Source organism: Chelon labrosus (assembly GCF_963514085.1).
Source record: "Chelon labrosus genome assembly, chromosome: 14".
Lineage (NCBI taxonomy): Eukaryota > Metazoa > Chordata > Actinopteri > Mugiliformes > Mugilidae > Chelon > Chelon labrosus.
In genome coordinates, this window is record NC_140347.1 from 15,613,101 (window position 1) to 15,630,122 (window position 17,022).

Consider the following 17,022-nt stretch of genomic DNA (forward strand, 5'->3'; position numbering starts at 1 on the left):
TAATTATTTGTCTGGCCATAAATATGCTCTACGGCGGTAAATGTCCTTCCAATAAAATAAAAAAATAAATAAATAAAAAAAATCCAGGAGAAAAACCAGGCGTAGCGCACCATTTCGATCTTGCGGTTTTAATTTATAATTTGTGTCTGATATTGGATATGCCAGTTTGAGTAATAGCAAGGCTAAGAAGGCAAAAATATAAATACACGGCGGGCCCCGGGGGAGACACAGAGCTGCACGCTCCATCACTGACCTTGATGGGTGGTTTGCGGGTGATATGGGACACCAGGAAGTTCATGGCAATGTCCTCACAGTTTATGTACTCGTCCACCATGTCTCTGATGGCCTGGGGCATGACGTAGGAGTACAGGTAGGCGTAGTACTACAAGAACACAAAACACATGTCAGTCACAGGATAAAAGGTTAACCCAAAAGGGTGGAGTAGGGTTATTTTTTCTGACCTTATGAAAGAACGCAGCTCCCGTCAGGACCATGGAGAGCTCGCAGGAGTAGTTGGAGTTGTAGAGCCAGGACTGGTGGTTGACGTCCCACGCGTGATACCTTCCGGGGAAACCCACGATACGATCTCTGGCCTCACGCCACACTCTGTGAGAAACAACCAACCACAGAGTCAACAAAATATCTCATTTAACCATTTAAGACCGACTGAATTAATAAAAGTTTAACGGCAGACTTTAGTAAGGATGTTTTTTTTTTATTAGTGTGGACAGTGTTGGCCCGTTTCAGTTTGTCTTCCCCCCTCTTAAAGATCAATTAAATGTCCATTCTCTTATCTTCTATTTGTATATGGAGAGTTTTTAAGATATTACTTAAAAGCAAATGGTCACTCTTGGCTCGCGTTCAGAGCCGCCGAAGCGTACTCACAGAAATGAGTCGCAGTCTTTCGAAAAGCATTTCGCTTTATTAGATGAGATTCTTCGAATTCCAGGGACGCAGGAAATGTCAAAGACCATTTTCAAGTCTGAAGCGAGTTCATGTGAGACCACTTTAATGCCCGAACACAGTCAGCTGCTGCGTAATTTCTCGTCTTTGGCGAGAAAGGAGGTAAGAAAGCATTCCTGGGTAATTCTGGGGGAGCTGGAGACAACTCATGACGAATGACCCCGTACACACACACACACACACACACACACACACACACACACACACACACGGAGAGCCAGTTTTTTCCTGCCTGGACAAGCTGCTACAGCACCGAGCCGTAGACGAGTGTGGACGAGGGGAGAGGTTGCGCACAGAAATAACTTAACAGCGTTCCTGATGGTTTAATTGGTTTAAACACGGCCTTCACTTTCATGTTATGCGAGCGCTGTTTGAATGAGATGCTGACAGAATCTTTCCTTTTTCTATTTTCTGAACTTCAGTCTCCGGCGGTGGGTTGGTTCAGTGCTTCTGTCAGACTCTGTTCTTGCAGGAATGAGATGCTTCTCCATTTTTTTTTTTGGACATTTCTGCTACTTACAGGAGACAAAGCTTTCTCTTCTACTTAACTCGATTTGTGTTCATTGGTCTCCACAGACCTATTCCTGAGAAAATATCAGGTTGCAACTTAAAATCGATTAATCTAATCAAGTAGTTACTTCCTTAGACAATACAGTAAAATACATATCCAAACAAGTGTTGTTTATTTTATTGTGGTAAATCAGTCAGATGATTTTCTGTCGGTTCGGATTACAACCACCCTGGAAGTGTTTTTGGTGCTGCAACGTTAAATCATAGTGTGTTGGATTCCCAGAGCTGCACTGACCGAAACCCGAACATGATCTCATCGTGGCGGAGATGAGCGTCATCGTCGATGGACAGGATGGCCTCGGTTTCCACGGCGTCCCAGGGAAGGAAGCGGTTGTTGAGGCTGTTCTTTTCTGTGCGGACGACCTGCAGGCATGAGATGAGATGTAGAATTGAAAGAGCATTTACTGCTTAATAAACGACTTGAGCGACTATTCAATCAATAAAGCTGACAAAGCAGTTCATGGAAGGAAACTTAGCAATTAATCAGCTATTAGTTTTAGCCGTATAAAAAGACGAGCACGTCTCAGGTCTCAGTGCCAGGTAGCTTCAAACACTCCTGACAAAACCAGAGCTCAACTCTTTAGTTCGTCTCTGTCAGCTCGCCACTCTGTGTGAATATTAAATGCACGAATATTAGATTTTTCAGGCTTAATTCAAAAGCACTGGTTTTATTATTCATGGACGTCAAACTTTTTTTAAACCTTTCAGTAAAGCTTTTGGTAATTTGTACGGGTTTAACAAGGTTTCAAAGCGACAATGATCCAAACGGCTCAAAGGTACACACTCAAGCTAAATTTGCAAATGTAACACCAGAAACATTACATTTGCGTTTCATTATATGAGAAGGAGATGTATTCATCACAACAGATATCAACGCCGTTTAGTTTCCGCGGGGGCACTCACCACAATGGGCAGGCCGATGTCTGGCCACAGCAGGTCATCTGAAGGAGGCTTGGGCGAATTCCACACCACCACGACCTTGTTGAGGTACGGCAGCCCGTTCAACCTCTCCAGAGAGTTCATCAGCACCTCCTCCCTCTCGTATGTTAGCATGACCACGGTGAACTGTTCTCTGGGCACGTTCCCGCCCAGAGCCGCCTGAAACTCCTTCCCGGAGCCTCCCGTACCTCCACCGATGGGCCTGAAACCGGTACCGGAGCCAAGGAATTTGGCTTCAGAAGGCAGCACGGGGTCAAGGGGGGTGTGAGGAAACAGGTGGAAGGGTCCGGGAGCCCGGTTCCAAGCTCTGTAGGTGTCTGCAGCAGTGTAGGTGAAGTTGCGGAGGAAGCGTGGCGAGGCATAAGGAGGCTCCGTCTCGACGGGACCCAAATCCAAATCACCGTTGTCAGCCAAGTTGGCGTCAGTTCCCGCCAGCTTTCCAGCTTTGTGAGGAATCTCGTGGGCAGGCTCTTCCTTGATGGGCGAAGCTGGGACTTGGATGCTGGTCCTGATACTGGCCAGGATGGTGTTGAGTACATTCTCTGAGGTGGAGAAGTAGGTTTCCCACAGAAAGCGGCCCTGCCGCCTCATCGCCAACATATCATTGTCTGATAGGCTGCGCAACAGGAAGTGTAGTTCTGTGACACGGGGCTTGGGGACGATGAGGGCAGCTTCACTCCAGCGGATAAACTGGTGGTAAGGCAGCCTTAAGTGGTCCCCCAGAACGACTGGGATAGCCCCTACCTCTAAGGCCTCAAACAGCCTCATCCCACAGCCTGCTGAGGCCACCAGCTGTCCATCCCCTGCAGCAATCACCAAGGCAAACGTAGAAGCCTTGAGCACCTCCAGCCTTTCCTCCCTCTCTCCACAAAGAGCCCACTCTGTTGGCAGACTCGACCTTGGGTTCTTGCAGGTGAACTCTACCAGCACCTGGTCCAAGTGGCTGTCCTGCACCGCCTTCAAAGTGCCGATTATGCGATCATCATAGTCGGCCGGCGGATCTCCTTCCAGCTCCTCCTCAAAAGACTGAGGGGGCGCTTCCTGTAGGCTGCTCCTCAGCGACTCCACCCTCTCACCCTGGAAAGTGAAAAGGTATTTCCTCTTTACAGGGACTTGAGGTGGTACTTCTAAAAAGTTGGGTTCTGAGAGGGCGTGAACCAGCGGGGACACGACCAAGTCAAAGCCCTCGCGGTACTGCTGCTCCAGGAAGGTGGACTGAGCGACCGCTGCTCGTCCTGCGCTCACATTATACAGGAAGTTCTGTGTCATAGACTTTCTAGATAGATGCACAAGTACATGGTTGTGCCCATCAGATCTCCAGTAAGGAAGAGTTTTCAGCTGCTTTTCCAGCTCTGAAGGAGGCGGCAGTGTGGAGGACTCTTGTAGCTCCCCTACCAGCACCAGATACAGACAGGCGACGCTAGGGTTATTAGTTACATAAATGTTGCTCTTTACCGACGCTGCAAAAGCCTGCTTCACCAGTGGATCAAGATACTCCCCCCATGGATAGGAGCCTGTGTCATAAACATAGACCGGAAACCCAGACGTAAGAGGACAGCGTGCATAGTCGAAGCAGGAGCGCAGGCGGCAGGAGCGAGTAGATTTGGGCGGTGGTAGTCCTGGGTCCTCCTTGTCAGGCAACAACCTGACAGGTAAGGACAGCTTGGGCTGGTTCTGGGCCATCAGTTCTTTATAGGAATGCTCTGTCTGACTGATAACATTCTTCAGCTGCAGCAGATCCTGCTTGGCGCTGTCGATGCTGCGCTTGCAAGCTTCGATGCGCAGGTTGAGTCGGGCGATCTCCCCGTTGAGCTCCTGCCTCTTGGCCTCCAGCTGGAGCAGCTCCTCGCTGACCGACTCACGAATGCGGCACAGATCCTGCACGTGTTTGGCCTCGCACAGTTCACCGCCAGGCCGTGGCCCGAAGATGCGCTTATCGGGACCCCCGGCTTCGTCAATGGTAGTGAGGTAGTAGTGAGCGATGAGAGGGAAGAAGACCAGGATAAAGAAGAGCATAAAACTGAGCCACGTGAGACGCACGCGCCGCAACACCCACGGCTGGCCTCCAACGCCTACCCCACCACCGTTACGCTGCATTGTTGACCCTCTCAGTCGGTTCCTCGCCCCACCAAGGAACTGTTGCTATGGAGATCAGCAGCAGCCATGGTTGACCTTGTCAGCAAGACAGCAGGATGGATACTAAATCATCAAAGCTGTGGTGCAACTCTGTCCTTCCGTAAAGGTCATCTGAGGCGGTTTACCCCCTCTTTAGCGTCCCGTGGGTATTGGCTAGAGGCTTAGCCTCACCTATACTCTAAGATATACTCTGATGCGTCATAGCCGACACAAGCGAATCCCATTGCCGTCGTTAGGTTTTGCTATTCTTCCTAATCTATGTCAGAAAACAGTCCTGCATGTGGGGAGGGGTTCCCCTCGATGGGTGGTCGAGAAAAGGCATGGTTTATCACAGATCAGCAAGATCGCTGGGAGGCCCGGGTGTTTCAGTCTCGGATGTTCTCATTTTCTGACCGACTCCTCAATAAATCCTCGAAAGATGAAGCCTTCAGAAACCTTTCTTCGTCTTAATACGGGAACCTGAGAGAGGAAACAAGAAAAAGAGCAAATAAGTGACGATGAATATCTGCAGCAAGATCAAAAGAAAGGCTGTTTAGCTCTATGACAGGAGGAACTGCATTTAATAGCCTATTAGAAGTGGGGCTTATTAGACGGTCTTAGTTTAATGTAGGAAAATACATAATTGCTTACGAACACCTTACACCTCACTTAAAACTGAGCAAGATGTATTCAATTTTGTTTCAGAAAACTGAGCTGCATTTAGTAAAGTCAACTTATTAGCCACAGCACTGAGGTCGGTCTCTTAGCACTTTATTATTAATAAGAGCAGCCGAGGCCGTCTTCACAGAGAAGTGAAAGTACATCTCTGATATATGTAGTCTAGATTTCCAGCACCATCCACAAAATTTCTTTAAAAAGCAAGACTGCAGCTCATCCAGTTTCTCACTCTATTCCGTTTCCTATACTACGAAAAAAATCAGCAATGTGGTGCAGAGTACCAGCGGGTGTCTTTTTCTTTCAATATATTCTCTTCCCAAGTCACAGAGAAAAGAGCACAAAACAGGGGAGAGCCATCACTGGTAAACTAAACGCAGTCGGAGAGCCAACACCAGCTGCACCTCCAGCAAATCTCATTAAAAGTCCTCCTCCTGCATCCCAACCTCATCACTGACTCAAATTACCGAGCATCCTTGACAACAGTCCGTCCCGGAGAGTGATGCACAATTATCCTCAAGTCTCGGGCTTACACAGAGGAAGCCAGCTGTACCTTCTGGTGCAAGGTACTGCAGTATTGCTGGTATTATTTCTAGAGATGCACCGATTTATCGGCTGGTGACCAGAATCGGCCGATTTTCACGTGATCGGCCATGACCGGAGACCGGCCGGTCTGTCTGACATATGCCGATTTTTTGCCGGTCAAATGCACTCTAGCGCCGCATGATTTACATCGCGCATCATCAGCATCACACGCAGGCCAGCTGACAGTCTTGCCTGGGCCCGGGACGAGATAATCTTAGATGATCTTCTCTCTCTTCTCTCAACTTTAGCCTGACTCTGTCCCTCCGCTCCGGGACAGCGTGCCCCTCCCAGCTTCACCGTCACCACCTTTTTTTAAATATTTGTTAAGAAAATCTTTAAGGCCTATATTTTCTTCTCTTCTTCTCTTTTCTTTCCTTTTCTGAGCACCGGACTTGTGCTGACCGGACATTTTGAGCGTACTGAACATCAAATTTTGATCAGTGGCCAAACCATTTTTGTGTTGGGGGTGGGGGGGTTCTTGACCACTATTTCAAGGACAATTAGGAAGAAAACAAATAAAAAGCTTTTATGTAACTCAAATATTACATATTTTTTTCCACAAATAGGCCTATTTTAATTTTTTTTTTCCCACACCAGGAGTAATTTATATAGTTCTATTTTTATAGTGATAGCGATTATCTGTTCAAAAAACGTTCTATTAAAGAAAAGATAATATTAATATTCTATCAAAGAAGAGAAAATAAATCTTTGTGTGTGTTGTAAAGTGGTTAGAAAAAATGAAATTGGAATCGGCTAAAATCGGTATCGGCAGGTCAAACTCAATGAAAAATCGGAAATCGGAATCGGCCTGGAAAATTGTAATCGGTGCATCTCTAATTATTTCAGCTTTACAAGAAGTTCCTGGGGCGACTGCAGGTGAGCTTTCAGATCAATTCCAAGAATAACCTCACATACATGTTATCCTATCTGGCTCACTTCAACCCTGTGTTATTAAGTGGTTTGAAAAATTCAAGACCTCAAAGCTGCTATTCAGCGCATAGAAAAGACAGCTCTAGGCCAGTAACAGTAGAAGTCGCTGCAGCTCCCCTCCAACAGGCGTTAACATCTCGGAAAGATTCTTACATCATCTAATTTTTTTTTGCAGAAGGCAAGCTAAGTCACACCACAGCACAAGCCCCGAGGTTGTCAACCGATAAGCCAAGTGGCGAACTGTCCTTATCAAATCCCAACACTGAGAGCGAGCCTTGATCAAGTAGTTCAGACTGACAGAGACCAGAGGAATCCAGGTGGTGTTTACCTTTGACCAACAGCTCTCCTTGATAAGGATATTATTCCCTGGGCCGACTGGCGACTTTAAACCTCTGTGGTTGTTGTTGCTGTTGTGGCAACGCCTTCATTACAGCTCAGACAGATACTAATCTTAAATGTAAACTTAGGAAAACGCCATCTTCCATTCTGTCTGAGTCAAGTAGTTAATTCTCCCTGCTGCCTACATGTGATCAGCATTTCTGATGTTTGGGGAGATTACTATGCTCCTGAAAAACAGCATCTTGCAAACAGCTGGTGTATGTTTGTCAGCGTGGATATCAAGAGAAGGAATGAGGAAAAACACGCCGGCCAATCACACGACGGGGCACGTGAGCTGATCTTGCCTAAACTGGCCAGCGTCCTGCCGCTACTTGTCTCCTTGTCTCCTGAACGCATCTTAAACATTAAATATGCTGCAAATATATTTCTTTAATTGCTTGATACATATCATATGCATCTTCGTCTGTTCCTCCATTATGAAAAAACATTTCAACAGAGTCACAACTAATTCATTTCAACATCAAATCCTTGGAAGATTATTTACGAAATATTTTTTATTTTTATTTTGCCAATACAATGATTAAGATAGCATCTTTGTGTCTAAATTAAACGCATATGACATTTACAGAAGAGTAAACCCCCTCTCAAAACCTGAGGTTTTTCAAAATATGTCAACGCTTACTAAAACCTTAATTTCTCAGGCTCTGTAGCAGATAAAATATGAGATAAAAAGCATTTGACAGCTTACTTCTTTGGCTTTCAACTTGACTGACTTGATAGGGCATAATCTTCAAATGCATTTTTTTAAAAAAATCAATAAACACCAAACATTTTTAAAATTTTGAAAATCAGTAAAGATCTATTTTTTCAATTACTTCGTCAATATCACTTCCTTCACTTGAGTCAGCCATGACGGATCGCTAGCACGGTGTTTAAAATTTTCGACCAAAACATACTCCACGTGTAGGCTTATTTCGACCAATCACAAAGCGTTTTATTAGTCACATGAGTTTAAAAAAAAACCCTAAGCATCTCTGTCACTCACCCCAAGAATATTTCAGCCAATCACAGTGCATATAATTGGCCATGTGCCTCGAAAAAGACGACAACGCTCAAAATGACACAGACGCGTTTGCCGGCCTTAATGGTAACTACGCACAGATGCGTGATCCGGTCTGAATGGGTTAAAGTATTAAAAACTAAAAGAAATTGCAAACCCTTACATTAGTGAGGCTGAAAAACGGGAAATGCATTTGCAATTCTGCAACATCATTATCAAGCATCTGATCAGTGGCTGATTTGAATTTTCTCCCGGCCAGCGTTAGTGCCAGTTACAGAGCATCCGTATGCAACAGACGCAGCAGTGAATACAGAGTATAAAAAAGGTGCAGCCAAAGGCAAACGAAGGTTAATATTAGGAAAGATTCTCTGGTGCTATAGAGCAGCTACAGCCCTGCCTTCAATTGACCTTTGGCTAAGCCCCGCCCCCCTTAGTTACTGTTGCTACGTCCGACATTCTCTTCTGGGCTGTGGTTTTCTGGTTATCTATAAGGCTCTGGTATCAACATGGCTTATGCTGTGACAGCTCTTCCTGCTGAACTTTTGTCAAACTTTTATAAAGCAGCAAATAAAGTGTCCGATAGAAGTAGGCAAAAGGGGCTGCAATATGCGTTCAAAGGCTATATTCAGGACATACAAGTGAAACGCAACGAACAACAAGGCATCCAAATGGAGGCAAAAGCATACCGGTCACAGTCAAAAAATGAACCACCGCATATCCTATTAATGGAGACGGAGGCTGGGACTGACAATATCAAGGAGCAACACTGTTCATGCAAAGCTGGGTACGTGTCTATTCACTTCTATAATCGTTATTACGAAGCAAACGGACTAACGTTACGCACGTATAACGTTGTATTTCTTCAGCGTGTGCTAGCGTATCAACAACTACGCAACTTAAACTGTAACGGTGATGTTTTGGTTACTGGAGCGCTGTGGAAAAAGTGTCGGACCCCTGTGGGAGCTCTCTTGGCTGTGATTGGTCAGTCTACATTCTAGGGTGTGGCTTAGCCAAAGGTCAATTGTTGGTATGCCGATACTAAAACCTCTGATCACATGTGACCCTTTGAACGCTGACCTCACATCCTGCAGCTGGGCGATGAGCCTGAGGTGCAGAGTGACCGAGAGGCAACTATCTATCACAACAGCCTGATTAATTGCCACATGACTACCAGTGTCACAGGGGTAATGGCAGACAGATGTTGGCAAATGCTGCCGTTTGGCCTAATCTGGATCCAAAGCATGCTGGCTTAAAACTTTTGCCTGTGACCACGCAGATAAAACTAAATCTCTTCAGTTGTAGCTTTCTAATCTGCTGAACGTCCCCTCTCCGCTACGCTCGGCTTAATCTGTCTGCTGTCTGCACGGAGACCACGCAGAAAAGCATTGATCGCTCCGGACTTACTTTGTGTGGGATCGATGATAATGCCATCATTAGCCCACCTCTGAGCTGCAAGGTGGTTTGGTGTTGAGGGCTGCCGCGGTAGCCATTTTGTAGGGCTTTATGCAGCGCAGGTGTAGGAGTGAGCTATATAAAATGCTCAGAGATAACGACATGCTCGTCCTTGCCTTCACCTTAAACAACACGGTGGGCAGTTACAACACGACATGTGGACACCTTGGAGCTGTGACTGAAGGACTGCGAGCGCTACATATCATTATTGTCCTCACTGATTTTGCTATGTCCAAATACGTCCTTGCAGATCATGACTAATCTCTGTATATAGAAATATTACTCATGTGGAAATAAAAAAAAAATCTATATGCATTTCTTTCCCTTTCTCCAAAAGCAAAATCCGACAGTCAAGAGCGCTGTAGTCTGCTCAGGGGAAAGAAGAAGATGAAGCACAGTTGTCTAGCTGATGACCCAGATAAAGAAACCTTTTGCTCCACGTGGTGAGCACCGAACAAGCACAGACTTAGTCAGCAAATTGTTGGTCAGGCCTATGAATAACGCAGACAGCATTAGTCTAGCCCTAATTTGATTGAAAGGAATACAGAATGATGAGATGATGCAGTAAACACCGGTACTGCTATCCGTCAAGATCAAATTCACGGCTCACGCCAGGTTCGGGTCAAATTCAGATTCTTGTGGGAGAATGTACAGTGATCTTTGCAGGCACTGGGAGGTGCATCGCGACGTGATTAATACAGATCTGGAAAAAATATATTCATCTGAGGCCAAAAGAGGGACAGCAGCAGGTGCTGAGCTTTGGGCCTAAACGAAGAACTACCTCTAGGTTCCCAAACACTGGAGGGCATGCGCTTGTATAAATGTTTGAACAGCCTCTGCACACTGGCAGCGCTTTCTGAAATTCCTCTATGCAGAAACGTGAGGCACACACAGAACTGACATCCAGCAATAACATGTTACAGTCAATTCCACTCAAGGGCCACATCATGTGCGGGGTGTGTGATGGGGGAAGGCAGCTGTAGCAGCAAGTGAATGAGTCAAGCTCATGAGGAAAAGCACGTCCTGTAACAAAGTTAAGATCGGAGGGGTTTAACCGTTTTCAGCCCGTCTTTGAGGCGTCACACGGGGCTTCTGACAGATTTGAGGACAGATGGAAAGATCATGCAGCTTGTGGTTTTTATGAGGCCTGACTTGTGTTGCACCATGAGGTGGCGAAACTGATATATTAAAAAGATGGACCCGTGAGATAACTTCCTAAAATAAAAATGAGAGTGGTTATCAACACCATTTGAAATGCTCCATCCATGACCCGCTCCCAAATTAAAGGGGAATTACCGTTTTTTTTACAACCTGGACCTTATTTCTGGCATAAAATACGATCGTTCACTCACCCATATAACTTTGGTGTCATTTGGAGTTGTTCGGACGATATTTGGATCCAGTGGAGCGCCGCGTATATCCATACAGTGGGAGTGACTGGGGCACCGATACACAGTCTCTAAATAACGCATTATCTGCCGTGAAACTCGTTCATTTCACCAATTCACCATCACCCCGGATGATGATAACAGGTAACTCTGGACTCAACAGGGAATAGCACTAGAGTATCATAACAAAATATTGGTGAAATAAACGAGTTTCGCGGCAGATAATGTGTTATTTAGAGGCTGCATTTCGGTGCCCCAGTCACTCCCATTATATGGATATGCGCGGCGTTCCGATCTAAATTTTGTCAGAACGACTCCAAATGACACCAAAGTTATATGGGCGAGCAAGCGATGGTATTTTATGACAGAAATAAGATCCAGGTTGTAAAAAACGGTAAGTCCCCTTTAAGATAAAATAATAAAACATTGGAACGTCATTAGTTTTGCGGATCATAATCAAAGATGAATGCAAATCATCACACTATTTTTCAGTTATGAACTCAACTTAAACTGGATTTTCTGTGAGACTTCAAATATTCAGGACAATAAAACATAACGTAAACATAAATCAATACAGATTTATTAAAAAAAAAAAATACATCAGAAAATTCACATTCACTGTTCTTTCTCTTCTCAGACCTGCACACACTACGGGATATTATTTAGATCCTCATTTTAAATCATTAATATCAAACGTGTGATATTAACTGATGAGTATGGGAGAAGTTCGGGAGGTTTAAGAGCGAATCTACAAACACACATCGCAAAATAATCTGGGCCGATCTTCTCAGAGATAAATTGACCCAAAACTTCTAGTCTGAGTCCAGCGTAAGTGCCATTGCCCTAAAGTTAATTGTCGAAATGTCAGCTGGTGCTGTGCCCTTGTGCAACAGCATATAATGGGACGATACAGATCTTGTGCTGAAAAGTTCGAGATCACCAAAGTTATTCGGATAAAACTGAACTTTTCCAGATTTTATTAACCTCGTGACAAAACACGACATGGGACAGCCAAAGTCTGCAGACTGGGTCCTTGCCGCATTTCTTGGCTATTCATTCAATAGTTGCTGAGAAATGTATGCCTGTACAAAAGTAGAGGACCTAATGAGCTACCAGCTGAATGGGAGACTGACAGTGCTATTCCAGGAGTGGTGCTGCTACCGCGGCTGAAAACAGTCCATATTTCATCCATGCATCTGTCACGCAAAGCAGCAGAGTCCGTCTTTGCCACAACGCACAGCATATCCAGCACGTCATTGATCTAAAAGAAAACAACCCAAGGACAAAGGAAGGACTGCTTTACCATGTTTCACACATTCATTTCTCTAGTTTCAGCCACTTAGCGCTTACCGCAGCAGCAGGATGGTTTTATACTGGATGACTGGGACCACTTATCGTTAAAACCGTGAAATCAATATGAAAAATAACTTCTCTCAGTGAATAAACGTACGGCACACACATTGCTCTAAACTGGGGGCTGAGGGGGATGTAGAGCATTTATCATTTTTAATGCCTTTACATCTTCTCATGGATTTTCCTGTTTGGATGAAGCCTAGCATCTTTACAGGGCCATAACCTGTCTTTATAATCACTGTGTCACTAACACGAGGATGTTCTTAAATACTAGAACAATCTAAATTCACCCAATTCTGCCGTACTGCAGCAGTGAGTACGGGCCTCTGGAGAAGATGCTGCGGCACTTGAGGAAATCGTCGTGCCTGCGGGGGATTCCCGGTTACCCCGGTGCTTTATTCCCCCTTAAGGGGCTTTGGCTCATTGTTTCCAGCAGACTACCCTTACCCATAATTAATTGTGATTTCATGGAGGAGATCGAGGTATGGCATTCCCTGTGGAGGTGGCGGGGGAGAAAGAGGAAAAAAAAAAAAAAGATGGAGGCAGCTGCAGGGGAAGGCGCAGTCAGAGGGGAGCAGCTGTCGTAGCCATGGATCACAGCTCATCGCCAGACGACTGACTGAGCCGTCTCAAGGACTTTTTTCACTGTCAAGTTACAGAGGTGACTGCGGAGCTGTGGAGTGGCACCCAAAGAGGTAATTAAGAAGCCAAAAAAAAAATGTAAAACTTTATTTAAATTCCTCTCTTGTAGATAAACAACTGGTGGTCTAATTTAGAGTCAAGCTTTAACTTTATTTGAGCATTCATTACTGTTTGCTGTATTCTGTACACGCGCAAAAATAAAATGCTTGCATCTTGCAAATACACTGGAAAGCAGCGTTGCCAATCTAGCAATTCACATCTGCTTTAGAGAGTCTTTGTTGAGTTCTTGTTGAAGACACAACTAAGACTCGTAGACACTATACACCAAACACTAACCAGACAAAACTCACTGTAATAGTCCAAATACTGACGCTGCTGTCTCGTTGTTTAGAAAAAGCATCACTGCAGCCCTATAGAGAGCCGAAGTCCCGCCCCCTCTACTTCCGGGTTATGGGACCTATCTTTCAAAAAAATATGAACGGCAGTCTATGGCGAAAGATAAATTATTTTCTGGTCCCGATCGACTTGTGCCTTGGATTATACATATGTTGTTTTTCAGAATAAAAAAATGATTTTACATGTCAAGAATGTCACAGTTTGTCGCAAGATAGTTAAGTAAAACGCTATGGAAAATACGTAATTAAACGAACTACAAGTCCCGCATGCTGGCGCGTACAGAACCGACCAAAACTCCCTTCGTGTAACTACAGCTCTCGACATGACCCGATTTATAATGATTTTCACCTCGTTTGATGCTTCTGCCTTCGTCCTGGAAGAAGACGGTAAAGCTCAACAAGGAGACAGCCGTAGTTCTGTAGTTACGTACATTGTTCGAGACGAGAGATGTAGTTCACTAAGCGATCTCATACAAAACCTAATGTTGTTCAGCTTATTTACGTCAAATAATTTATCTCTTGACGTGAAAAATGATCTTTTAAATTCACACACATCATATGTGAAATTCATGCCACAATTCGAACGGGACCAAAAAATAATTACGGTCTCTCCATAGACTGCCGTTCATATTTTTTCGAAAGATAGGTCCCATGACCCGGAAGTAGAGGGGCGGGACTTCGGCTCTCTATTCTGATCAAATCACACTTTGAACAATTTCTTTTCTTTTTTTTTTTTTTTTGTTATATTCTTTCAAAGTTTGTAGTTTCATTTTTGGAGAGAGTAAATTTATTCCATGAAATAAACAACCAACCATACCAGCATCATTATTCTCTGATCTTATCCGTTTATTTAAAAACAGTTATGTTCTATGCGCATTTCTTGCTGAAACAATACTGCCTATAAATATAAGACATCGCCTTGAGCTCTTTGAAATGCATAGTACAGTAAAGAAAGACCCAACAGCTGTCTGACATTTGAAAAAGAACCTGAAGGTCTCAGGTGAAGGACGGCTCCGTTGGCATCCTCGAAATCAACAAACAGATTATCTTACCTTCCGATAAGAGAGCACATACATTGTCTGTGTAGTTCTCAAATATGATTTATGAATCCCTGTTGATTTTCAGCTTTAGAGAAATATCGGCGGAACAACAGCGCGCACCACGCGGCCCGACTCCAACTACCAGCTCGTATTAGCACATGCTTTGAATTGCATGACTTTACAGGTTAATAATTTACAGAGCTACCGAGGAGGAGGAGAAATATATAGTATACATTAAGTCAATAAGAATGCCAAGCCATTAAAAGCCTTTTACAAGAGTTTTTTTTTACTTAAAAATAAGTTGGAAGAATTAAACATTTGAATAGAGAGTCTTTGTATCGTAATATGTATCTGGATATGGTCCAAATATGAATCGTATCTTGAATAAGATAGGCATAAAGATTACAGCGGGATACCAAAGTGCATTTAAACGTACTCTCTGTGATCAATTAAGTTAGAAAAATGAATGTCTGGGCTCAGAAACTGAGACAAAAATCAAAACAAAGCTAAAAAAAAAAAGACGCAACTGGACATTTTGCCCTACGAACTGTGTTGATCATTAATTAGAATATAGAGTACAGAGCCTATTTCATGCTAAGAACAACATAATAAAACCACCTGATCTTACTAAAGCGCTTTTTAATGACGGTATCAAACACAGTCTGTCTCAGCGCTGGAAACCGTCCAATGGCGGCCGCTTTCTGCTCCTTCCTTTTATTACCCAATAACAAAGAGGAGATAACAATGAGGATGTTATGATCACCGAGGTGTGATGATGACCCGGAGCAGGAGCAATTAACATCTCCCTCCGCGTGGACCGCCGCCTCCTACTCCTAAAATATTATGCGAATGTGATGACCTTTATACATCAGCGTGAGCATTAAGACGACGGAGACAAACGGAGGAAGACAGGAAGTCCACCCTCAGCTGTCCTCATGTTTGCAAACAGATATATATCACAAGGGGCGTATTTGGAGGGTGAGAAAGGGAGAGACAGAGAGAGAAAGGGGGAGAGAAAAAGAGAAAACAATGAGAGAGAAAGGGAGAGAGAAAAAGAGAAAACAATGAGAGAGAAAGGGAGAGAGAAAAAGAGAAAACAATGAGAGAGAAAGGGAGAGAGAAAAAGAGAAAACAATGAGAGAGAAAGGGAGAGAGAGAAAGAGAGAGACAGACAGTAAGAGAGAGAGAGAGAGACAGTAAGGGAGAGAGGAGATACAGTAAGTGTGAGAGAGAGAGACAGTAAGGGAGAAAGAGAGAGAGACAGTAAGGAAGAGAGAGAAAGAGAGACAGTAAGGGAGAGAGAGAAAGAGAGACAGTAAGGGAGAGAGAGGAAGAGAGACAGTAAGGGAGAGAGAGAGAAAGAGAGACGGTAAGGGAGAGACAGTAAGTGAGAGAAAGACAGACAGTAAGGGAGAGAGACAGTAAGGGAGAGAGAGAAAGAGAGACAGTAAGGGAGAGAGAGAAAGAGAGACAGTAAGGGAGAGAGAGGAAGAGAGACAGTAAGGGCGAGAGAGAGAAAGAGAGACGGTAAGGGAGAGACAGTAAGTGAGAGAAAGACAGACAGTAAGGGAGAGAGACAGTAAGGGAGAGAGAGAAAGAGAGACAGTAAGGGAGAGAGAGAAAGAGAGACAGTAAGGGAGAGAAAGAGAGACAGTAAGGGAGAGAGAGAGAGAGAGACAGTAAGGGAGAGAGAGAAAGCGAGACAGTAAGGGAGAGAGAGAAAGAGAGACAGTAAGGGAGAGAAAGAGAGACAGTAAGGGAGAGAAAGAGAGACAGTAAGGGAGTGAGAGAAAGAGAGACAGTAAGGGCGAGAAAGAGAGACAGTAAGGGAGTGAGAGAGAGACAGTAAGGGAGTGAGAGAAAGAGAGACAGTAAGGGAGAGAGAGAAAGAGAGACAGTAAGGGAGAGAAAGAGAGACAGTAAGGGAGTGAGAGAAAGAGAGACAGTAAGGGGGAGAGAGGGAGAGACAGTAAGGGAGAGAGAGAGAGACAGTAAGTGAGAGAAAGAGAGAGAAAGACAGAGAGACAGAGCGTGAGAGAGAGAGAGAGAGAGACAGTAAGCATCAGAGAGACAGAGAGGAAGAGAGAGAGAGAGTGAGAGAGGAGGAATGAGTTCATAATGACAGATGGGCCTGGGAGCCTTCCAACCTCCATGGCTCTATAACGAAGATTACACAGGAGAGAATTCAAAAAGAGGTGGACATGTCCGTGTGGAGATCACACACACACGTGGTAAATCAAATATTAAACGTATGCAAAGATTCCACCGCTAATATCCACCAAGCCGTGAACATCTCCAGCGATGATGCTTCGCGTTTACAGGAGCTGGGAAAGTGATAAACAAAATGGATCACACTGTTGTTTGCAGCGAGCGCTAATCTGTCGGCGAAGCCTCCGCTGTTAAACTGCGGCGGGCGGCACGAGCTGCCCCGCAGGGGTGAGTCGAGGAGAGCCTCTCGCTGTGTTGGTGCGAATTGAGAGTGTGACAGCCAATTAGGAGTCAGAGCGGACATACAGACACACAGGACTCCCCGGTTTCTCAGCGCACAACAGCTCACACATTTTCCTAATGAGCTT

At 44.7% G+C, this 17,022-nt stretch overlaps 1 protein-coding gene across 1 annotated transcript in view; it reads right to left on the minus strand.

The window, feature by feature from the left end:
• Positions 1 to 17,022, minus strand: part of extl3 (exostosin-like glycosyltransferase 3) — a 34,320-nt gene that overhangs the window by 4,756 nt on the left and 12,542 nt on the right. The window contains exons 2-5 of the mRNA XM_084560974.1: positions 2,437 to 5,067; positions 1,769 to 1,896; positions 462 to 606; positions 254 to 382 (exon numbers count right to left, since the gene is read on the minus strand). Of these exons, the coding sequence (XP_084417100.1) occupies positions 254 to 382; positions 462 to 606; positions 1,769 to 1,896; positions 2,437 to 4,569 (2,535 nt within the window). The 5' untranslated portion in view covers positions 4,570 to 5,067. The remainder of the gene's footprint in view (positions 1 to 253; positions 383 to 461; positions 607 to 1,768; positions 1,897 to 2,436; positions 5,068 to 17,022) is intronic.